Source organism: Peromyscus eremicus, chromosome 2 (genome assembly GCF_949786415.1).
Source record: "Peromyscus eremicus chromosome 2, PerEre_H2_v1, whole genome shotgun sequence".
Lineage (NCBI taxonomy): Eukaryota > Metazoa > Chordata > Mammalia > Rodentia > Cricetidae > Peromyscus > Peromyscus eremicus.
In genome coordinates, this window is record NC_081417.1 from 72242698 (window position 1) to 72268701 (window position 26004).

General features: G+C 44.0%; 1 protein-coding gene across 1 annotated transcript in view; it reads right to left on the minus strand.

Moving 5' to 3' along the window:
• Positions 1–26004, minus strand: part of Abca1 (ATP binding cassette subfamily A member 1) — a 121729-nt gene that overhangs the window by 56897 nt on the left and 38828 nt on the right. Inside the window, exons 6-7 of the mRNA XM_059254355.1 lie at positions 12141–12262; positions 10033–10209 (exon numbers count right to left, since the gene is read on the minus strand). Coding sequence (XP_059110338.1) covers positions 10033–10209; positions 12141–12262 — 299 coding nt within the window. The remainder of the gene's footprint in view (positions 1–10032; positions 10210–12140; positions 12263–26004) is intronic.

Sequence of the window (26004 nt, forward strand, 5' to 3'; positions counted from 1 at the left end):
TCAAATTCTCCATGTCCCCATACCCTTGGCTATTCTGCCACAGAGGAGTAATACCTGCACATCACAGTGTTTCATAAACACTGAAAAGACACCTACTAAGTTCTTTGAGGAGAGCTTGCCACACAGTAAGCCCTCACAAGCATAAACAAGTTCATCTCCCCATTCCAAAATCTTACTGCCAGCTGTTCCTGAATGCAGACAGTTTCCCAGAGCTCAAGACAACAGCTATCCTGCCTCTGTGCTTTGCCCTGCGTCAATCAATCAGGTCTACAAGACACCAAGTGCAAGAGCTATTTCTATCCTCAGTGGCACAGTAAGCAGTCAGCCCTATGTGGCTTCTCCATCTAAACAAATTGGCATCTTTATAAGTGGTGATTTTCCCTCTGTCTGGTTTTTAATTCGGACAGTTTGGGGTAAACTTATTCTCCTTGTTTTTCAACACTGTAGGTATGAAGCTTGCACCTGCCTACATAACCCTTGAGTGGAATGAGATGCAAATACAAGAACCTGGTTACTTCTGCCATAAGCACTGGCCCTTAGGAGACGATGTGACTGCCAATACTCAGTACTTTGGTCTGTTGGCTTAACAGATGCACTGGGGTCCTGGCCTCCTATTGGCTAAACCGATCCATACATAATAATGCCAATGTGCAGACCTTTTCACAACGGTTGTTTTTTAAAAACAACTCAGGGCTGATGAGATGAGTGAAGGAGCTTACTGCCAAGTCTCATGACCTGAATCTGACCACCAGGACCTACATGGTGGAAGGAGGGAACCGCCTCCCACAAACTGTCCTATGATCTCCACGCGTATGCCATGGCAAGTGAGTGCCACACACAAACAAATAAAATGTCATTTTAAAATGATTTTTAAACAGATGTTCAGTATACTTTAACAATATCAGCGACCTGCAATTGATACAAACTGGTGCTGGAGGCACAGACGGATGTGATAGAGCTAATTAAAATACACGCACACAATTCAAATTCAGCATCAGTCCCAAGCTTGGGTTATCTAAATATTTTTTGCTCCAGACCTCGTTCTATTTTTCTCTGCTTGGATATTACAGGACACAGAGATGGTGCTGATGGAAATCAGCAGAAGGACATGTTTCAAACTGACAGTCAAAAAGATAAGCCATTTGATAACTCCTCCTGGATCAGTTAGATAGTCATGTTTTCCACCTCACCTCATTATTTATACATAAATTCTCAGCAGATGAAAGAGCTGAAAGAAAAATGAAAGTTTAAAACAAATTAGAGAAAGAAAATATTATTTATGAACTTGAGGTAAGGAAGAATTTTAATATAAAAAAGGATCCGGCCGGGCGGTGGTAGCGCATGCCTTTAATCCCAGCACTTGGGAGGCAGAACCAGGCGGATCTCTGTGAGTTCAAGACCCGCCTGGTCTACAGAGTAAGATCCAGGAAAGGCGCAAAGCTACACAGAGAAACCCTGTCTCAAAAAAAAAAAAAAAAAAAAAAAAAGAAGGATCCAACCAAAATGAAGAAAGCAGATCTACATTTTAAATGTAAGGTCTGTGTATCAAATGATACCACAAATGACCTTAAAAAATTAAGTCAAAGACTAGAATAATGGGATTTTTTTTAAAACTTTAGTATAAAATAGAATACCAGGTAGCAGTTAATATGAATTAGATCCACATGAATCAACACTGATACATCTCCAAAAACATAGGGCTTCACGAGAAAGAATGGGCAGCTCTGCACACACACACACACACACACACACACACACACACACACACACATATACATGTGAACACATGCAAGCCTATACTACGCACTGCTGTTGACAGAATTTAAACATATACAGTATAACGTATAAAAACATGCAACTTCAGAATGGGGTGCCTTTGAGGGAACTGGGTGACACAAGTGGCAGCCATGGCATCTACGGTTTAAGTCTTGACTACAATCTGAAGTAAGTTTGGCTGAATGATGGCTAGTGACCCACTGGTGATATTTCTGTTTTTCCTTTTTCCTAATTTTCTCTTTAATTCAATACAATTACAATAAAGGGGGAAGTCTGACAGAGTGGGGATAAAGAAGGGTAGAATGCACGTGAGATCTAAAAGGCAGCTAACTCCATTAAATACAGTTAACCAAAGGAATAAATCAGGCCTTGAAACTTGAACACAGAATGGTGTTCTCTTCTGCTATTCACTGTGACCTCCTGCTCGCACTTCCTTGATGAAGGCCAAGTTTGCCACAACAGTGCTCCAAAAAGCTCCAGGAATGCACTCCAAGTACTCAGTAATGCACAGCTCGGAATTCCTATTGTTTTTTTCTTGACTGGGGACATCCTCTTGACTATGAATTCAAGTAAGTCCCTATTGTACACAGTAAGTATTTTCTTGCATGGAGTAAAGAAAGGAGTACAGAAAAATAAAACATTTAGTTAAGGACTGTACTTTCTATTATTTAGCCTAACGGGAATTCATGTATTGTTCGATATATTTAGATCATAACTAAATACCATAATATCATAGAACATTATTCACAAATTCTTACCTTATTACTCAAAGACTTCCACCCATTTTCTGTAACACGTGTTAATTATATCAGGGCAATATTTCCTAAAAGCTCCCAAATGACAAAGGCTATTGTGTCCCCTTCCTTTCAGAGTCTAACTGATAACATCATCACTTCTTCTATCCCATCTAGCTTCACAGTTATGTTGTGAAGACTGAAACATTTTCAAAGTCGAGAACCTAGCAAAGTCCACTTGGCTTTCATTTCTGAGCTGTTTCTTCCTTTCTTTTTTTTTTTTCCCCAACACAGGGTAGTGCACACTTGTTAGCATATCACAATGAGGCACTCAGTAGATGTTTCCAGAAGAAAAGCTTAAAGGGGAAGAGACACATCTCAGAGGAGCAAGCCAGTGTAATCCTACTTCAAAAGCCATGCAAATCCCCAGAAGTGCTCTGCTGTGCATCCCCCTCACTAACCTCTGGAACCTGCCATGGTTTACCCTTGATCTACAGATGACATTCAGTGTCCTGACATGGCTCACACAGTCTGCCTCTGATAGACTTTGTCTCCTTCCCCAACATCACATCTCATCACTGCTCCTCCTGTCAATCACCCCATCAGTAGTCCAGCCCACCCTGAATGATCTCAGTGATACACGGTTCCCCATATATCACCTTTTCTTCCTATTCCCTTCCAGACCCTGCAGATACCATGTTTTCTTTTGGCAACATTCCCTATTCTTTACCTGGCCAACATCCATTGTTTAGGCCTCTAAATAGAAGACATTTTAACCTACTGAACCTAACCTGGGTTAGATGGTCAATAGGACCTTCAAAGCACCTAGCATCTATTGTTGCTACACAGCAACTGCACCTTTCCTGACTCATCCTGACCCTTCCTCTCTTCCAGAACAGAAATTCAGAGAGCAATACACCTTCCACACTACTGCCTCCCTGTCCCTGCTCATAGTACTGATCCAGCTCAATAAATACTGGCGGAACCGATTTTTTTTTTTTTTTAGATAATGACTATATAAAACGAAGTGGAAAATATTATTTATCACCAATGCATCCTAAATTATAGTCAAATAAGAATACAGGACAGACCCTCCAACTAAAATGCGACTGAAAACTATCTTCAATTTACAGAAATCTGACATTCAAAATTTTCAGGGACTCTATCATTAATATAGATGTACTTACACATGAATGGTGTTTTTTAACATAGTATGTAATTTTGTATGTCTCTTGTAAATGCATGTTACAAGATGATCCCTGGTACATACCTGACTTGCCTTCAGAGCTGTGCATTGTAGCAGCTGTCTATAATCCCAGGTCTGAAGCAAGAGGGTCACAAGATCAAGACCAATCTGGAGTATCTATCAAGACGCTATCCTAACAATAACAACCTTTCCCTTAAAAGTAAATGTAACTCTAACTCCCCCCCCTCTTATGTGACCCTAGATTAAGGATTAATAAACTTTAAACGTGGGGCTGGAGTGATGATTCCGTGGTTAAGAGCACTTCCTACTCATTCAGAGGGCCTACAGTACCAGCACAGGAGCCATAACCCTGTGTAACTCCAGTCCCAGGGGATCTGATGTCCTCTTCCAGCCTCTATGGGCATCTGGCATGCACGTGGTGGACAGACATGCATTAAGACAAAACATTCATACACACAAAATAGAATTTGAAAAAAGCTTTGAACTGAAAACCAGTCAGCTCTAATATTCCCATGACATCTACGGCCATACTACCCTGAACGTGCCCAACACAGCCTATTATTTCCATGACAACAAAGCTTTCCTTTGAGGGACATTTTAATATTTTTATTAAAACAGGGAATGATTGGCCTCATGTCTGAAGAAGGTACTAATCTATTAAAAATAATTCAACAATTTAAATGTTAACTTTTATATTAAATGTGTCTCATGCATTAAAATGCTTCAATTATTGAAACACAGTTCAATACACTTATTAGCATAATTTAATAGCAGGCCTTTACCTTAGAAACTACAGTACTTCTCAAGAGCAAACATGGTATAATTAAGGCACACATGTTTGGACAAAACGAGTTGAGCAGTCATATTTAGTAACACTAAATTCACCAATTTATCCCTCAGTTCTGTGCAGATGAACACACAGTCTGAGAATAAATCATCACAGCACGTCACTGTACCAAACACCAAATGATGACGACCACAGTTGCTTAAAGACAAAAAGCACAGTGTATAAATAGGTGGATGGTAAAAATCAAACAAAGTTCATAAAATCTAGTACTTTCCATAAATGTCTGAATCTTTCAGGCAAAAGGAAAGAAAAAGCAAGAATTCTCCCTTATAAAAAAACCTACATAAATTCTCCTCTACAAAAACCTGCGGAAATGCCTTAAGCCAAATGCTACATGGAACATGCTGGAGTGTTGCGCCCTGAACAATCACAAAGTAGGGCTGAGGAGATGGCTCAGTGGTTAAAGAGCCCATGATAGAAGCATGAGAACTGGAGTTCAGATCCCCAGAACTCACATAAATATCAGGTGGGTGTGGCATCCTGCCTGCAATTCCAGTCTTGGAAGGGATAGCCAAGTACCCTGCTTGAGTAGGCTGTCTAGTGAGACTAGCCAAAATGGCAGACCCTTCTTCACTGGACAAAGTGCAAGAGAATGATTTCCAACATCTATATCCGGCCTCCATATACACATTCATGTATGCCTACACATATATGCATGTACCCAAATACATGAAGGCGCACACACACACACACACACACACACACACACACACACAGCCTAAAAGGAGAAAAGTCACAGATCTAAAGATAATACCAAGCTCCATCGGTACTCTTCAGTCTTTGTCTACAAAAGTCAAGAATGGACCCACCAAAGACCCTTCAGATCTTCAGGACAAGGAAGCTTCGCTCACCCATTACTCATCTGTACCTTGGAAAGTAGACAACACAGTTATGAGGTTACTGGTCTTCTGGGAACCTTGAAGTAACCTAACATTTGAAACAAGTTCTGCCCTGGTGGGAATACGTAGCATGAATCACAAGGCATTTGAAGAAAGTTCTTCGTTCCACAGAGACAGAATTCTCCCTTTTAGGCAGAAGGTATTCTCAGAGGTCAAGGCAATCTACCCACAGTCATGTGTGCAGTATCCAAGGTACTGCTGGCATGAGATAAATCTGTGGGCTTTACCTTCCAACCTCAAGAACCAGACACCATTCCCACATCACTAAGACTATAGTGAACCAGAACCAGAGCCCCAAACTATCTAGGACAAGCCTCACTTCGGCCACACTTACAAACCCATAAAGTTCTCAAGTATTATGACTCAGCATTTGAAATTGGTCCTCAAAGCCCACTGGAATGAAAACTCCACAGGCATCTCATCTGCCTTGCCCATGAGTGGACTTCAGTGCCTAAACCAAGTGCAACACAGAGAGCAGACAGTCAGTAAACAGTCAGATCTTGTTGGATGGATGTTTCAAAAAGAGATGCTCTGCTTCCCACTGTGCATGGGAACCCTGGATGGGTACTGTTTATCATGCATCAGAGCCCTGGACGGGTACTGTTTATCATGCATCAGAGCCCTGGACGGGTACTGTTTATCATGCATCAGAGCCCTGGACGGGTACTGTTTATCATGCACCACAGCATGAGTGAAAAAAAGCAGCGACCTAACGAGGGATCAATAAAAACAACAGGGCACTTAGAGAGCATTACAAAGAAACAATGAAAGATACTCTCCAATCAGAGGTAGTTGTGGCAGGTGCATTACTCCCTAATGATGGTCACACCCTACTCTCTGGGATCCCTGACTACATTACATAACGGGACATGTGCTTTGTAGAGGTAATTCGGTATGTGGAGCTCAAAACAAGGAAATCATCTTGGATTACGTGGATGAGCAGATCTAATGGCGGCAGCCCTAAAAGCACAGAACTTTCTCTGCCTGGAGACAAAGAGATGTGGCAAAAGTCACAGTGAAAGAGACTCAGCCCATGTGCTCAACAGAGATGTGTGAAAAGGATGAGATAGACCGTACTGCCTCTAAAAGCAAAAACTCATGCCCAGGCCGAAAGCCAGAAGAGGGACTTCAGGCCCACGACGGTGGCGAGCTGAACTCAGCTGATACCCTCAACAAGCCCAAACGCGCATCTGTCTTCAGAGTCTCCAAACAGAAGCCCAACCCTGCCAACACCTTGGCTTCAGCCTAGATGTGCTCCCAAGGGATCCATTCTTCTGACCTTCAGGACTGTGAGTTAATAAACGCCTGCACTGTTAAGCTCCTGTGTATAAGGTACCTTGTCACAGATGCAACAGGAAAAATAAAGCCAATGCAACAGCAGGGACCCTGACAACTGAGGCAAAGAAATTCTTCTGGCCAACTCTGCTGCTCCAATACCATGGCTCTCTCCGACAGTGCTAAGGGAAGTGGAGGCTGGAGTGAGGAGGGGGACAGATCCTCACATACACTTCCGTCCTCTCTCTGGGAGAAGTGCAGGAAGGACCTTAAGAAAGGTTCAGAGAAGGTGAAAGGATGTTTACTTGCTCTACCTAGTCCACATGCACAGCCAAATCCACCCCGATGACCAGGGACACAATCCAAGTTGTTGCCAGGTGGTCCTAAGGGTTATCATCTTGACAGTCCAGACACTATGGACACTCAGTATTGTTACTATGTTCATGACCTCTATGAGTTCACCCTACAGACGGAGTTCCATGCATCAATCTATCCTAGTAAGTAGGGTACCCAGAACAATTCTGACATAAGACACACTTAATAAATACTGTTCAGTAAATGAGTAAGTCTGGAGGTTGGTGGTTTTGTTTTGGGTTTTTGGCAATATCTGGACCAACGATGTCATTGTTCATTGATGTATTCTTCAGGATTGCTTTATTTATTCTGTCTCTGATTCCTAACACTGATCTTTAGAAGGAAACATCTGTCTTACCAGCATAAACCATATACTAACCATCATAAACATTTAAATTTCAGTCACTGTTTTCAGTATGCAACTTGTATTACTTGTATCAATTAAATGATCAACTTCGATTTGTCGAGCATCTAGTATGTGCCAATCCCTTGATATATATATACATTCAGAAATATATAAAAGAAATAATCATAATAAATGGTACACTATATTACCTCCATATAAAATAAGAAGTGGAAGCTTGTAGAGCCTAAGATAATTTTTCCAAAGTCAATGACATGTATAAAAAGCTGAACCAATATTTGAATCCAGATCTCAATGATCTCAAGCAAGGCCCTTCTAACTCTGCAACACTGCCCTATGTTGTCCAATCACCCATAGCCTGGAGCAGACCCAGGGGAAAGAGTCAGAATATTTTTGGCTGAAAAATAGGGAAATATCTACACCAAAGCTAATACTCACATGAGGGGAAAATATTTCAAAACATGTCTCTTCTGATGAGCCACTTTCGGTACAGAAATGCATATAAACAAAACAGTCTTCCTCCATGATACTGTGTCATGCATCTGGCTGCTGTGCTCACTGTAAGTTCTTGGCACAATTAACTGCCCATTGGCACAATTAACAGCACAGGTTGCCTATACTGACCATGAGAAATGTTTAAATCTCAGCCAAGCAGCAAAAGAAAAAGTGTACTTATTATAAAGCAAGTATCAGTCCTGGTGTTCCAATTAAGGCATTGATGAATTCAATAAATAACATTATAAATGTTTGAAAGACATTCCATCCCAGAGGCATCTTCCAAAACATTTTCACACACAGCACAATCCTGATCACTCACTATAGTCTACTTCAAGAGCCCCATGTTTTGATTTCAGCAGAAGCCATGGGGCAGGAGCAGAATTCCAGACACTCTCCACCCAGAAGACATGCAGTAGGCACACTGAAGCCATCTTAATCAACACTGGTTCATAAACTTACTAAGCTACAAGGACGTAACAAAAGAGGATGTCACACAGCTGACAGGTCTGAATCTCCCTGGTGTTGCAAGCCCGCCCAAATGGAGACAATTTCAAGTTGAAACCTGAGCTGTTCATGGACAGATGATAAGGGCCACGGTGTCATTCTATTTTAAAAATAGTCCCAACACTCTAAGAGAGGAGGGATTTTACTAGGCTGTAAACACTACAGGTGTTCAGTGAGTAAACTGAAGAGAAAGCAAATGGATGGGCACCAGAATCAATTACTGTGTCTTCTAAAATAACTCATCATTCCTAAATTTGAAGGACAAATGTTTACCTGCATATCTTATAGTAAAGTAAAGCAGCTCCCAAGCATGATTTCATATCACACCTTTCACACCATTTATAATGACCTTGACCCTCTCCAGGTCTCACAAAATGTTGACAGTCTGCCAAGATCTGCAGCAGTACATTTATCTAACTATGTAGGGCTGTTGCTTGGAGCATTTACAAATGTCTCCAATAAAGAAATACAACTTGCTGGAAATTATAGTGATAGAAGCAATAACCAATGGAATCACAGACCACCGAAGCAAGTACTTGGTAGCTTTTAAAACGCTGAAACAGAATCAACTACTTCAGGAGTATGGAAACATTAAGCTGTTGACAACAGCTGGCATGTGTACACACCACAGAAGCACCTAGAAGAAATCCATGGTTTTGCTACCAACTATGCCTCAGGCAACAGCTAGAGTCACAGAATTGAGCCATATGCAAGAACTTCTTTACAGTTCAGAAAGTCTACACTGAGCTATTTCTAAAGCCCACTCCAAAGTATGAAGTAGGCTCAGGATCCTGACAGAAACTGATCATCTTAGGCCCCCCTAAAAATGCAGAGTTCTCTATAAAGCAATCCAGCTTCACAGAGTTCAACATGATTACAGCATAATGAAGAAAATGTCTTTTCAGAGAACCTATTGACACAATAGCTTTCTCTGGTAAACTAGAAAACAGAGTGCTGGATGTTGCAGAATATGATTAGAGGCATTTTGCCAGAGATCTCAGAAAACTCACAGAAATATTTATTCTAGAATTTCTATAGACATAACCCTGAAGACCAACACACCTAGGCTCACTTGCATTCCTTGGTTATGGTTTGTTTTGAGAGTGTGTCTTTCTAATACATTTTTGTCATTGTATGAGCCCAATCCCAATGTTTCACTATCTAACCACAATCTCCCCCTTCTGTTGGTAGTCATCTCCTATTAATTACTTCAAGACTTTTTCTTTTCTTAAGAGAGAGAGAGAGAGAGAGAGAGAGAGTGTGTTTCTTCAAATGGACTCCTCCTCAGAAATATAGTATTAAAAACATGAACAATAGGTCTTCTCTAGTTGCAACAGGCACAAGAGACCATGGGCCTGGACTCAGCCACACCCAGAACATTCTTCTCCAACTCACCCCTTGGGAAACGGACTGAATTTGAAAGAACACTCAGAATACAACTGGGCTAAATTATATCACCAAGTCCCAGCCAGCCCCAAGCTTCTACAAAAACAAGTCACGTTGCCCAGGAAAAGATTTCACATCTCCAAGGCAGCAGTGCTTGAAGCTTCTGCACAGAGCATGTCCACACTCACCACGACTGGCTTCAGGATGTCCATGTTGTAACGCAACATTCGCTCTGCTGCATCCAGCTTCTCCCTCGGTAAACCACAAAGGGCAGAAACTGCCGGGTCACCAAGCCGAACAATGTCTTCCAATTTTGATCCATTACACAGGCTGGCCAAATGTAACTGGTAGCCTTGCAAAAATACCTGGAAGGGTTTCATGTAAAGAGAGAGGAGAATAGATTATCAGGACTGGAAGCTGGGTCCTGGGAGCCTTGGGGGGAACATACATCAACACAGCTTGGAAGATCTTAAGCAGAGCACCATCACAGTCACCCCAGGGGTGAGGTCTCTTTACCGAACCAGGGAATGAATCAAGGCACGATCTGCTACACGTTTCAAAACTGGAAGCCTGATTCAGTATCTCCACGCTGTTGTCCCCTCTAGCACAGGGAAATACTTAATGCAAGTCTTTTCTTGCAATGTGACTGGAACACATGATTCAGCTAATGGAACCCCAGAGTCTAAACCCCTGGAACCATTAAAGTCATCCTAACTATTCTGGAATTTATGACATTGGACACTGAAATTTGGCTAAATCATGAAAAAAAAAATTACACCCTAAATCTGTATAGATATTTAACAAATCCAGAGAACTATGTTCAAGGAATGCCCCAAAAATGAACATGAAAAAGCAGGCCTCTATCAACTCTTTGGTCGACCAGTTCTAAGTCATTCCTGTCTGTTTTATAGCAAACCCAGCAGGGAACCTCTCTTTGGCCATACACTTCTACCTAGTTAGCCTTTCCAGGTACAGATCTGAGCCTCACTATCCAGCAGACGGAATGCTCTGGAATAAGATGGAGCTGCCTTTGTTTATGGGGCTCATATTTGCATCCATAGCACTAGAACAGCATTTGTTGTATGGATGAATGAATGATTCGGGCTCCTTATTACAGCATCACCAACCCCTCTATCAGTTTAAACGGATACAGTCCACCCTGGTCACAGAGCAGCCCTGTAGAGTAACGTGAGTGATGAACCCAGTGCCTCTCAGCACCCACGCAGATTGTAAACACTGCAGAGTATCTGACCCTCCACGGTGTCCATTCAATTTTTCACCTACTGCCAGATACTCAAGTACACTTCAGTCTTTAGTCCGTCACCATGCTGTGATGAAGAACCCCCACAACACTGAAACTCTAATTACGGTGCAAAGACCTGCCCAGGATGCCTCTTAGTTTAAGCTGATGGCATGTAACAGATATGAAATTGGCAGGGGACAATGGAAATTATGCTAAACTCAATGATTTCAAAAGCCTGCTGCCTCTGGCCCACCTCCCAACCACACAATTGGTAAACACAAGGCATATTTTCCTAGTTTCATAAGAGCATGCAGCAAGCACATTTTTCTAATTTTAAAAATTCTCAGCCATGTGAAGCAAAGATCTCTTCAAGTATAAACACTCCCACTACCTCTGCTTACTGTAAAGTCAAGCCAGTTTAGAGGCATAAGGCCATGTATGGGGTCAATTCTCTTTTCTGCTAGAGAATGAAGTGAAGAAAAAGCTTTGAAAAAATCTACCCAGGAGATGTATGAAAATAAATGATACCAGGGAAGTTCTCTAGGACCCTAAAATGAAAATTCTATGTAAACACTAATATTACACTTAAATTTTTAATAGACTTCTCCTTACGCATCTTCTCTATCTTTCAAATGAAGCATTGGGTGTTTTGTTTAATCTTTTGTGATAGATTCTAGCTCAAGAATCCACACCTTTGGCTCTTATTTCCAAACTACATTTTAAAATATATATATATATATATATATATATATATATATATATATATATATATATATAAAACCCCTTTAGGAGGAAGTCATTACAATGCCAAAGGGCAGACACAAAATCAACTTCATTTCAACAAGCTGGCCAGCCCTGATGCTGGGCGACACATTCCCCTCACTGCAGGGTTTGTCCATGACAACCAGAGCAGGTAGTATAAAGTGAGGCAAAAATAGATGTGAGCTCTAATACTTTCTACACAGCTGTTTCAAAGACAGGGATTTATTTATTTTTCAAGCCAACAATATAACAGTGATCAGGCCCACTGATGTAACTGAGGTAGTAGCTTACCTTCTGGAGACTGACATCAGCCTGCAGCAGGCTGTCCACAGTGGGCCTTGGGAGGGACAGGTTGTGATGAAGGAATCCAGAGAAGGTTTCATTGTCCACCAGGAAATCCTGGAGCTTCAAATCTATTGAAAAATGGTGTTTTGTTTACAGTTAATAGCAAAAAAAAGGGGGAGGCCAACCACTATGGGGCAGGTGGAGAAGAATAGAATATTGATTGCTTCATTTTAAACGGATGGGTGACCACAGGCTTCTGGCTTACATACACTGAGAAGTGAGTTACAGGGGCTTGTCTCACTGGGAAAGACACGGAAAGATTACTTTCTGGTGACATGTTGAGCCACACTCAGTGTGTGTTCCGGCACTGCAACAGTGTAACAGTGTTGTTACACACTCGGTCTTTCCTTGTTTACAACTGAAAATCCAAACCTTTAAAATGATCTCATCCATCCTGCCTGAGATTTGTGACACGATCCGTGCTGCTCCTGACCACCCAGTGCCCTGCCATGTAGCTAGAACTGAAAATACTGAAAGCCTTATTTCCACAAGCTGCAGGGGCTAATCTCCTGAACCAGCAGGCAACGGTTCTCTAACTTTCCTGTGGATCGGAATCGCCTGATGGGCTGCTTCACCTAGATTGCTGCACACCAGCCCCAGAGCATCTGATTCGGGCGGCTTGTGACACAGCCGGAGCATCTGCACATCTTGCAAGCTCTCAGGTGTTGCTGATGCTGCCAGTATGGGGACCACACTTTCAAGAATCACTGGGGTGACCTCTGATGCATATCCAGGTGTTTTTACAGACATGGCCATGGGATACAGAGATGCAAATCCCAGTTCCTCCAAACACTGAGAAAAATATGTAAACATGTTTAAAAAAAAAAAAACCACCCTTTGCTAAATGCATTGACTTCTGAAAGCTTTCACACTGACTCTCATTAAGCAATTAGCTCTCCAAGTGCATTCAGGAAAGGTTTCAGCCCAGTGTCATGAAACAGAAAAGGCACTGGCCAAGAATTCAGAATTTTAGTCTCTGGTAGGAGCGACATAGGATGGTACCATTTGAATATTTCTAACATCTTTCTGAGCCTCGAGTTCTTCGGCTCTGAAGCAAGGGAATTCTGAGCAGATGCTGGGTGGGACCCTCTCCGCGACACCATCGTTTTCCTGCCTTATTTTGTTGACTACATTTCTCTTCTCTTTCCACTCTAAACTTCTAATAACCTGAATTCTTTTTTTGCAATTTATATTTGCAGACTTGTGGCCCACAGGCCCACACACAATCTGACCACTAGAGGGCAAACTTTACAGATCACTTACCCAAAGAGAAAGAGGTTTCATCTGAAATCAAAAATACAGGGTGTACTGATGGGAACAGGGGTTTATCCTGGGATCTCAAAGGGTCTCCCAACATGGAGGAAAAAACAGCCCAAGCAGGCTCTCACAAGATCTAAATGACCCAGGCATCAGAAGACGCCTGAGCAACTCTGCCTTGAGCAAAGTTCAGGGAGCTCCAGAATGAACAGATAAGAAGCGGTTCTCCTCAACGCCTCTGTGGTTCTTTCCTACGGTTCCTCATGACACCCAGAAGCTGGTCATAGGCCTGTGAGTGCTCCTCCTTGAAATCGGCACTCCAGCAAGCTGTCATCTGCCTGCTCTTTCCATCACACAAGACACACACTAGTACCAGTGAACGCAATTCTGTGGTTGCCAAGCCTCAGAGCTCCTAAGACTCACTTAGGAAGCATGCAAAACTAGTCTCCAGGTCTCATCCCTTCAGATTCTAAACCAGTGGTTCTAAGGGAGACCATTCACAAATCTTCATTTTAATAAGCAGTCTTGACACTTCCAGTATACTAGGTCTAGGAACCATAAATTATGACATGTTATTTTACTTAAATATTGCCTGCATTAAACTCTGCTTATAAGAATACAAAATGCCTTTTATCTCAGTGTTCCAAATAACTAGAACTAGGCCTGACACAGAATTACTGCTATCAATGACAGTCGAATAAGTACTAGTTGAGATTACCAGAAAGATTCCAGAAGAATCTTTCTGCTTAGTGGGTCCAGGAAGAGGCTAAGGATGTCAGGACCATCCCTAGACCACAGCCCAGGAATAAATAAGAACCCTGACCACTAGAATTGTGTTCCCAAGAACAATAACATCTTGAACACCCCAGCATTCTCATGATAGAGAGGAGGAAGTAAAGAAGGAAGGGAGGGAGAGAAAGAGGAAAGGAGGGAGGGAGGGAGGGAGGGAGGGAGGGAGGGAAGTAGATGGCTTCAGCTGAAGCTTAAGGAAAGCCAGACACGCTTATAACTAAATTTTAAAAAAGGAGAACTGGGGCTCAGTATTGCAATACCCTATAAAACACACACACACACACACACACACACACACACACACACACACACACACACACATACACTCATACTGGGAATCTAAAACCTGGGTTCTATATCCATTTATTTACCAGATTGTTTGACCTACTTAAACTTCCATGACTTTACCTATAAAATGAGGGTCAAAAGATGCCTCTGGAACCCTCTGGAACCAAAGTTGAACACAAATTCCTCCTAAGCAAAGCCACAGCAGTACACAGACACTTGAGAGCAGCTCCCTCCCTTCGGGGCAGCAGAAGTGTGGGAGGCTGACCCAGGCTGCACTTTCAATGGGTCTCAGTCACCCAGCAACACTCTGGAGACCAGCAAATGTGCTTGGCATGTTTATAAGATGCTCCTGTTATGTCAACAGGATTGGAGGATACAACAGGCTCTAGAGATAAAAAAAAAAAAAAAAAAAAACAGCTGGATGTGGTCAAAGTCTAACTGCCTATCCCCTGGATGAGACACAGAAACCAAGAAGCCGATTAAACAGTCAACTGCCCTTGGCAGTGCAGGAGCATGGTGTGGCAGACAAGCTGGGTGGGGAAGCTGCCGGGAGGGCCAAAGATCCCTGGCTCCAAACAACTCAAACTTACAGTCCGGTCACGTGGCTATACACACATTATCTTCTACTGTCTCATCGCCACCAACAGCTGCAACTCATATACACACAGGAAGGCAAAAGCGTGTGGTATGCTGGTCCTCAACCGTGGATGCTGCTAGACCCACTCGGGAGCTTTAAAAAAACTCACAAAGCCTAGGCCGCACCCCAGAGCAATGAACCAGAATGGCTTGGGATAGGGACTGGGTCTCAGACATTAAAACAAAAAAAAAAAAATTTCCAGTCAAGTTTGAAAAAAATAGGTGGATGTGGTGGCGCATACCTGTAGTCTCAGTACTTGGGAGGCAGAGGACTGCAAAATAGTGGCCAGCCTGGGCTACAGAGTAAGTTTCAGCCATGGTTACATAAAGAGATATACCTCAGAAACAAAACTATATGAGCAAAAAGGAGTTTGGAACCACAAAACCCAAAATGTAGCAGTGTGTCCTGCTGTAAGTTAGCTGTGTGGCCATAAGAAGGTTCACTATGTCTTAGTGAAGCCAAGTATTATCTATAAAGGAAGATGACAGAACCTACATTTTGAAGACCTGGAGAGTAGAGATGTTTATAAACCAGAGCAATGAGTAACTGACTGGTGACCAGTGCTTATTAATGGTAACAGATTCATGGTCACTAAAACGGCTCTTTTACTTGGCTTTGCTACACACTACATGCAATGTGCAGAAAAAAATGAGAACACAGCTCTGCCCTCAAGGGGTTTTCTTGGTTACTAGTAAGAGGGATGAAGAGACACACAAGTTACAGAAAACAGAAGAAAGGGGGAGAAAGCCGGCGGAGGAAGACAGTCCGTAAAAGCAGTCAGAAGAAGATGAAATTATCTGCAAGAATATCATGGAGGAAATCAGGTTACAGTTGTAGAAAAGACCAAATCAACCACCCCTAGAATTTAGTGGGGTGAAGACAATCCCTCTCATGATGGCAGGCACCCAGAAATTCTGTACTCAGGGGGTATATACACAGTAAATTCTCAATATATGTCCATGAACAAAGAGGCAGAGAGAACAAATTCCACAAAACTCCAGATCTGAGGAGTAGGAGGGAAAAAAGAGATGTGGGAAAGAAACGGTATAAGGATGAAGTAGAGTGGTTTTGTCCTTGCTGGTCTCTGTCTTCATTATACAGCTAGCTGGGTAGGGAAATGAAAATAACGGACCAAGCCAGATGACAGAAACAGCTATTCTTTCTGCGTGAAGATACTAGATGGGTGGATGGATGGATGGATGGATGGATGGATGGAGAGATAAATGGGTGGGGATAGATGGATGGATGGATGAAAGGATGGATGAAAGGATGGAAGGAGAGATGGATGGATGGGAGTAGATGATGGATGGAAGGAGAGATGGATGGGTGGGGGTAGATGGATGGATGGGTATAGATAGATGGATGAGTAGATGGATGGATGGGTTGGTAGATGGATACAAATGCATGAATGTAAAATAAGCTGATGTGACCTGGGAAATGGCCAGTTTTAAAGACATAAATTCATCTTGTAGTGGGAAGGAGAAAGACCACTCAGGACATGACAGTGAAACAGAGTCAAGATGGCGAGAGTATCCCTAAACCTACTTGTTTTCATCAGCCCAAGGGAGGAGGAGAAGCATCTGGGAGACAGCAGCTGGAAGCACAGCAAAATAAAACAGAGGGAGGCCAAGTTAATTAAATGATGAAACACAGCCAGACACAGTGGCTCACGCTTGCAATCCCAACTATTCAGGAGGCTGAAATAGGAGGACCACAAAGTCAAAGTCTTCTTGGTCCACAATATGAGCTCAAGGCCAGCCTGGGCAACCCAGTGAGAGACACCCTGTCTCAAAATAAAAAATTTTAAAAGGCTGTGGGTGTGTCTCAGTGGTTAGAGCACTTACCTAGCAGGCATAAAGTCTGAGCTCCATCCCCAGTACCAGAATAAATAAGTAAACAAATACGTGAACAAACAAACAACAAAAATGACAATAGCATCCATCTCCCTGGATCGACAGTGAGGGTTAAGTGAGAGAGGTATGTGCAAGTCAGGGGAATGCCTGTGCTGAGTGAAATACTCCCTAAAGAGCTGCTCATATGATCCTGTTCCGCTGTTCTCATTAGTTGAGCTGCTGTGTTCAGACTAGATACGGAGAAGGGACTTTGCCAAGAACATCGGGATGCCAAATCCATGGCTGATAAGATGAGTCTGTGTGAGCACATGTGTGTGCACACAGATTTATGTGTGTATTATGCATTTGCCTGGCTGAGTTCCCAGGTGGGATTGAACTATTTTTCCGTTTTTTTTTTTTTCCTCTGCTGATACTGCGTACAAGGAAAGGTCAAGGCTCACTCAAGTGTCTATTCAGAACTTTGTGAAAAAAATGAATAAAAGCCAGGCCTGATGGCACAGGCCCATTATAACCCAGCTCTCTGGGGCTCTGGGGCAGGAGGATGACAAGTACAAAGCCAGCTTCAGCAACTTAACAACTCTTTGTCTCACAAAGAAAAGGGGGAAATGGGCAGGGGAAATAGCTCAGGGGTAGAACATTCTTCTAACATGTAAACCCTCCCCACCCCACCCCCCACCCCGTTCAATCCTCAGTACTACAAAAAAGAAAGGAGAGAGAGAAGGAAGGAGGATGGGGATGGTGAAAAACACAAAAATAATAGACCTAACATTTTCTAGAGAATCAACAAGAAGGATCACATTGTCGCCAGACAATGGATAGGACAGACACAAGTAGATGACCAGTAGTAACACAGCAGGAACTCTAGGGAAGACAAAGAACACTTGCTGGGAAAGACAGTCACTCAGTCATTTAACTCTTAACCAAATGAGTTGACATGGGCCTGACTTCTGTAGACTATGTGGTTGGGGAAAATGTTCTCTGAAAAACTATTTTCCATGTTTCTGAGAGGAACACAGGGCCCAAGAGGTCCAGCACCAGAGACAGATATCGGAACGGCTGGTGTCAAACATCTGGCTCTGCCATGCCCTACCTCTGTGACTGTGAACTTCAGAAAGGCCAGACTCAAATACCAGCTCGACCACTCTCCACCTCGGCGACTATGAACCTCACTTGGCTCCTTTCCTTGGTCTCTCTTGGCCTCAATTTTCTTAGACGTCAAATGAAGCTAGGGCCAACAAGGTGGTTTAACAGGGAAAGCACCTGCCACCAAGCTGGGTGACCCAATCTCAATCCCTGGGACCCACGTGGGTTGACTTCCACAAGTTGTCCTCTCCCTTCACACCCCATCCCAATACATACCAAATAGATACATAAAGTGCAAAAAATGTTTTAAAAATAAAATGGAACGAATAACATTCAGAGGTTGGTGTGGAAAGCAAAGATTAAGAATGTAAACTTGACAGTGGGCTGGGAAGACGGCCCACTCAATAAAATACCTATTGGGCAAGCACAAGGAACTGAACTCCCGCCCCCAACACTCAGGTAAAAAGTCATGCACCATGGAACATGCCTGCAATCCCAGTGCTGGGAAGGTGGAGATAGGCCGATACCTGAGGCTTGCTGACCAGCTGGTATATCCAAATCAGTGAGCTCCAGGTTCAGTGAGAGACCCTAAATTCATAGCTGACCTCTGGCCTAGTATGTACACACACACACACACACACACACACACACACACACACACACAGAGTCACACAAGATCAAGAGCCTACTAGCTCAGAGTATTTACATGAGAAGGTGTGATCACTGTCACAGAATATGACAGAAAGCTGTATGCAATAAAAGGCCACAGGCGTTCTCTCACTGCAATCCCTTTAGCATGGACCAAAGCACCTGAGCTGCTGAGCCCAGCTTCCTGATTGGCCTGAGAGGCAAACAACCACCTACCATGTCCCTGGAGCTTTGGGCACAGTGAAGCAGGGCAAAGGGGAGTCAAAGGGCCAACAAAATCAGAGGTTGGCGTCTAAAAGGAACAAACAGATGAGCTGCATCCGTGGGCTGGGAAAGAGTGAGACACAATCCTGGGTTTCTTGCTAGTTAGTCATCTGGGTCAGGCCTCTGCGCCCAAGCTAAGGAAACATCACAGGCAGATAGAGGCGGGTGGTGAAGAGAAGCCCTAACCCTGGGGGTCTTCCCGGCCAAAGAAGTATTCCTTCCCTTCTCTCCCGCCTGCCTGCTGGACCCCAGGCTTGGGAGCAGAGGAGGAGGGAGAAGGGAGGAGAGAGGAGGAGGAGGAGGGAAGCCCTGGCACCAGCCGCTGGGGTTACTCTCGGTCAGTGCCCTCTCCCAGCCCCAGCTTCAGTTTCAAGATCTCTGCAGTCTTGTGCTCTCCACAAAAGGGAACCACAGCAATCAGCAGCTTGAGAAGTGGGTGGAGGCAGCAAAAGAGGAAAAGGAGAAGTAGACAAAAGACACACCAGCATCCCTGGCCTGCACACTCTTCTCAAACGGACCCCCTGGGGTGGCAGCAGGGTAGGGTAGCGTAGGGGTGGGGTTGGGGTCTCCTAGCCCCGGCTCTACCAAGTGAGCAAAGGCTTGAGGTGGGGGTGAGGGGGGCTGGATGGCATTCTTGTGGTTTTACTTAGCCTACATGGTTAGTCTTATAAACAAGACAGAAATATTTTCAGAAACCAAGGGGCTGGAAACAATCACACCTGTTTCTCGGTTGGTTGGTTACTTGGTTCCTTTGTTGAGAATGAGTCTCGTGTAGCCATGGCTGGCTTTGAACTCCTCATTCTCCTGCTTCTGCCTCCCAAGTGCAGGCATTTACAGGCATGACACCATGCCCAGCTTTACGGGATCTGTTTCTTGGGTTTCCTTAGTGATGCAGGGCTGTGCTTTCTTCAGGGGTGAGATGTCTCCAGAAGGCTTTGTGAGGTACTCTGGAGAGGAGAGGCAGCTGGGTGGTTAGACCCTGGGGTAACTGCTAATGTGGACGAGGGTGGGCCAGATTGTGAGGTACACACACATAAGACCTCCCTGTCAGTCATGGGGCCCTGAAGAAGTTTCTCTCTCTACCCTGAAGGCTTTCTGAAGAATTCCAAGAAACTTCAGAAAGCTCAGCTTTGGAATTTTACGAACTGTGCCATATTGCAATTCCAGGGTTTTCCAGTTCTATGGACTTCGGAAGTCACTTTTCAGGTCCTCTGAGCCTCTGTATTTTGTAAACAAAAGACTTGACTATTCATGGCTATACACCTTGAACTGTTTGGGGGAAACAGTAGCAATGCCAGAATCTTCTCTCTGGACCAACAGAAGTAGTGAAACTTTAGACACTTGTGTTTTTTAAATTATTTGGTGCCAGTAAATGTGCATTAGTTAAATGTCTACTGTACCAAAATACCAGTGCTAAATTCAAAAGAATAAAACTATTCAGTGTGTCCCAAAGGCAGGAACAAAAGAGATATTACACAACATAATCCCTGCCCTCGCTATCTAAGAGGAGATGTGTACAGAGTAAGGGGGCAGAGCGGCCCTGTCTGCTATTAGAGAATCAGACAAGATGAGAAGGGACACCTTTCCCCAGATCCATGCACTAAGGCAGGATAAGAATGCTGGAAAATTAGAGGCCTACGAGGTAAAGCAGTCATCAGAGCAGAGTCCTCTTGGATGGGATTATGACTTTCATTGAAGCACCTTTTTAAAAAGCTTGAAGACACACATACACAGATGACGCACATAGATGCAAGCAAATGCTCATAAGCATAAAAAGTAAACATAATAATATAATTTTATTTTTATTTTCTTAGATCTTGAAGGGTGGACTCATTCCTCTAACTCTACCAAGTTAGAGTAAAGGGATTCCCCCTCCAGAAGAGGGGAGCCCACGAGGGATAATGACACTGCGACACCCCAACCTCAGACTTCCAGGCTCCTTAGAAAAAGTTTCTATGATGTAAAACTACAGAGCCGTGGGTATGTTCTTATGAAAGCTAGAATGAGCTAAACCAATATGCATGTCTTGCTGACAAGAAGGAAGTGGGAGAAGCTGCTAGAAGCCCCTGGAATGAGGACTGGTTGTCATCTAGTAAGTGTCTGAATGGTAACAAGGAGCCAGAGAAGGCTGTGGCTCTCCCTGGCCAGCAGGTGGTGACCACATGCAGGCTGGCAGAGACAGCTCATAAGAAAATGAAAGGTAATGCTGAGTTACTAACATTGGCCCAGAAGAGTTCTGAACCTAAGGAGAAACAAGAAAGGGAAGCCACTATCAGGGAAAACACGGAAACAGCTGATAAGAAAACACTTCCTAGGGAGTCTTTTGTGACGACCAGAGGGGTGCAAAGCAGAGAAGGTGCTCCAAAGACAGAAGGAGAAAGGAGAGAAAGGTCAAACCACCAAAGTATGATTTAGAGACAGGAAAGACTGAATCACGCAGCAGAAGGGGCAGAGGTGAGGAGGTCTGTGGGGAGGGGAGAGTTAAAACCAGTTATCAGGCATGACTTGTCTCTAACTGACTGAGACCAGACACCACAGGATGCAGGTCTAGAATCATTTTGTGGGGACTTGAAAATTACAGAGAATAGGGGTTGGGGAGGTAGCTCAGGAGGTACACTAGAGACAGAGACAGGGTCCCTAGAGCAAGCTGGGTAGGTAAGTTAGCCAAAGAGGTGAGTCCCGGGTTTAAGTGAGGGAGCACCATTCAACTTATGTTTAAGTGAGGGAGCACAAGTCAACTTATGTTTAAGTGAGGGAGCACAATTCAATTTATGTTTAAGTGAGGGAGCACAAGTCAATTTATGAGGTGGAGAGCAAGGAAGACCCCTGCTGACATCAACTTCTAGCCTCCACATTTTCACAGAGAGAGAGAGAAAGATGGAAAAACAGAGACAGAGAGACAGAAAGATAAAGACACACAGACAGACTAGGGAACAGGGGGAGGAAAGGAAGGTGAACGCACAAGTCAGACACTGAGGTGGGATTCTCTCCAGGCGGGTTTAGGGAGAACTGTGGGTAGACATCATGCGTCCATCGCCTGATTTCTTCTAACGTCTAAAGTTAATAAATTTACCAGGACGCGGTGGCACTTTGTGGCAGGAAACACCGAGTCGTATTTACAAAGCCTCAGACACATTATGCAGATCAATTTCCAGAACCTCTGAAAACAGCTTCCGAGAAAGGCATTGTTGTTATCCTCGTTTTTCCAAACCAGGAAACAGACAGGAGAAGGGAGCAGTTGGCTCAAGGTCACAGTGTAAAACCCAACCACGCTGATTTCACAACCCCAGTTCTTTCCACTCTACTGGAAAGAAACTACACGCATTGTTTTACTCTCTAAAATCAAAAGTTGTGATGTCACCCACGCTTCCTCACATTGAAGTGCAGCAACCTGGCATCATGGTATGGTGGAAAGATGTGGAACTTCAAGTCTCACAGACCCAGACCCAAGTTTCAACTCTGTGGCACCGAGCAACAGACACAACCTTTTCAGACTCAGTTTTCTCATCAATCAAATGGGGACAGTACTGATCTGCTAATGCTGCTTCAAAAAACCAAATTCCAGAGTCCACGCAAAATGTAAAATTCCACGCAAAATGTAAAATTCTACACTGACAGACATACACATCAACATTCACTGAAGCTCTATGCATAATAGCTAAGTTATAGAACCAGCCTGGGTGTCCAACAACAGAGGAAGGGGTGGAACATTTTCAGCCACAAAGAACAAAGCTATGGCTTTTGGAGATAATCATACTAATCAAATTAAGTTAGTCTCGGAAAGACAGACAGTCTGTGTTTTTCTCTCACTTGGGTCCTAGATTTGATACAGATACATAGGATCATGTATGTAACATAGAACCATGTATGTATGACATAAAAGTAGAAGCAGAGTTGTTTAGGAAAATAAAGAGAATTAATGAGAGGGAGAGTTGAGCAAAAGAAGAGGAGAGGGTACTGGAGGAGCATCCTCAACATATCGTGCACATCTATGTGAGTACACCCTTCTATGACACAGGACCAAACATACAATGCATTCATACCTATGTGAGTATATTCTTGCGTGACACGGGATGGAACACACAGTGCATACCTGAGTAGGCCCTTATATGATATAGGACCAAACATACAGTGCCTATTTATGTTAGTACACCCTTACATGACACAGCACCAAACATACAAAGCATACCTATGTGAGTATATCCCTATATGACCTGAGATTGTGTGCAATGAGTATATACTATGCATTAAAATCTTTTATTGCAAAATGTCATCACGACCTTGTACAACCTTGTCTGTAGACAGAGTCAATTTAACATTGCCTTTCAGCACCTCCATGCAACAGAGGTCTTTGAGGGTTAGAAGCACGAAGCTTTCGATGAGATGCAAAGTCTATTCCCAAGCTGCTCTTTACCACCCACAGGGTAAAAAAATCTTACACAGGAAAGGCAGGAGACATACAGCACTATTGTTTGATGGTTACATTTCAAGCTTTTTAAAAAGTAGCCTGATATTGTGGGATTACATGGCATTCTGTAATTGAATGCAATTGTGTTTTCTATGCTTGTCTGGGAAAGCTGACCTTTGGTTTGATTTAGCTCAAGCAATATTTCAACATTGCACTGGAGCTCTGCGTCCCCTGACCACCGCTCAGCTGGAGCCAGGCCTCTGCCCTGGATGGCAACCAACAGACTGGGCTCTGGGACACAGTGTGGCTTTGACAGGTCTGGGGAAATGTTCATGGAGGTAGAAAGGTTTCAAACTGTGGAACTCTAAAGCCTCAAATCAACACTTTAGACAAGCCCACACAGGACATGAATCACAATCCCCCAAAGATTTTACAGGCTTTCCATTTTGATGACATGCTGACACATGTCATCAGATCTCCCAATAAGTTGACATGCACATGTCAGGCATGAGGGCAGAAAGCCAGACATTTGGGGCTTTAAACCCAACTTGAGCAACTGCCCCAGTGAAACAGAAGGCAGAACTTCAGGCGAAAAAGGAGAAGTAGCTATGAGTCACAAGATGGTCTTCAGAGATAGGCCTCGGGAAAAAGTCCCCTGGTGCCTGCTGCATATGAAGCTTGGAAGTGCAGGAATCTGGCACGTATCTCAGCAGCCTTCTTATCCTTTCTCATCCCACCCTGTCTGTGCCTGTGCAGGGACTGCAGGGGCCTTACAGGTATCCAGGGCAGCTCTCTCTAGAATGTGACAGCAACAAAGTTCGAAAGACTGAAAGTCTAGTCTTGTCACCTGTCGCCAACTGTGGTTTCTCAGGCAAGGTACTCAGCCTCTCTGAACTTCATGTGCACAGGCAAAGAGAAATGCCCTACCTCCCGTGATAACTGTGAAAACACAGCAGACAAAAGAAGAGGTCTGCTACCTACTGTGTATTAGGTCAGTATGGAAATGCCTTGTACTCACTGGTTCATTTCATTGCTATACCATCCCTGAGGAGGTGCTATTGTTAGCCCATTTGGGGAAAGCAAGGCACAGGGTGGTAGAGGCAGCAGAGGCAGGATTTGAACTCAATTATTCTGACTGTCCGATTCAGGGGTTTTTTAAAAGTTGTTCACTGTTCATCAAGGCCTGTCCTTAAATCCTTGCCTCAGCCAACTTCCTTGCCATGTCCCTACAACCATTCTGCCCCCCGGAGCTCAGCTCTTTTTGACTTGTAAAGATTAACTCAGAATCAAAGATTCCTCTCAGGTCTTGTCAGGATCACCAGACAGGCAAAGACAGTATGGCCATTTTCCCTAAGCAAAGTCCAGCACAGCTTGCAGATAAAAATGCACAGACACATTGATCCAAGCCACATTGGAAAGGCCGAACCAGCCCTGTATTTTGAATAGGATGAAAAAGGGCATGCTATTACCTCAACATGATATGTAACTGAAGGGACAGAGACAAGCAGACTTCACTCAGGATGATGACATGCCCGGCACTGCCCTGGATCTCCTCCAGTCTCAACCTCCATAACATGGAGACATCTCCAGTCCAGTGCCAACATGCGCAATAGGCACCCTGGTTCTTTGCTGGCAAAAGTTTCGAGGAGCTTCAGGGCTTTCTGCATCTGAAAAGCCCCTGAATCAGAGATAGGGCAGGAGGAGGGGTTGTGAGCTATTGTCTTCATCACTGGAAGCTGAAGAAAATGTACGGCCACAGCAGACAGCCCAGTGGGGTGGCTAGTGCCCGACTTGGAAGAGCACAGTTCTCATGGAGAGTGTCACTCCCAGGGACCATGAAGCACATGCACACACAGGTAGAGCTTTGAGGTCACCCCTCAGCTGTCCCTGCTGCCTTTCCTGGAGCAAACACAAAGGACCAGAAAATAGTCTTCTGTGGTCCCCAAAGTACCCTCTGGACTTCTATACTTAAAGCATGCCAGTGTGGCTATAAATTGGGACAGGGCCAGACACCTAGAGAGCTAAGGGCTAAGAGCTAGGATCTTGGCTGAGTCCCATGCACACAAGAGATCAGCTATGTGGCATCCAGCCACACCACAGAACTGATAGCCCTAGCCACACCACTTGGGTCATACACAGTTGTAAAGAATGCAGAACCACTACAGAACCCATACAAGCCAAACAGGGGAACTGTCCCTAGATCAACATAAGTAATGGTGAGATGACAGGAGTCCGCAGCGAATTCCCTGAACAAGGGCTTGAGCTAACTGTGGTAAAGTGGTATGTGTGTTTCATATGTATGTTTGGGGGCGGGGGGTGGGGGGTCGGTTCTTAGGCTGTGAGGATGGTCTCCCCTGGAAAGGCCACAAGCCTCTGCCCCCTGCATAAATAAGCACTGCACGATTCCATGCCCAGTAGGAAGCCCTGACTTGTCACAGGAACTTGCATCTATGGTGGAGGGGACAAGGAGCAGGCATTGGGAAAAGGCAGACACCGGAGGAGACAAGCTCGGTGGGAAGCGGCTTTGAGCGGTGTTCGTTCACGGTCACTACGCAAAGCATCTTGAGGAGCTAAAAGCCA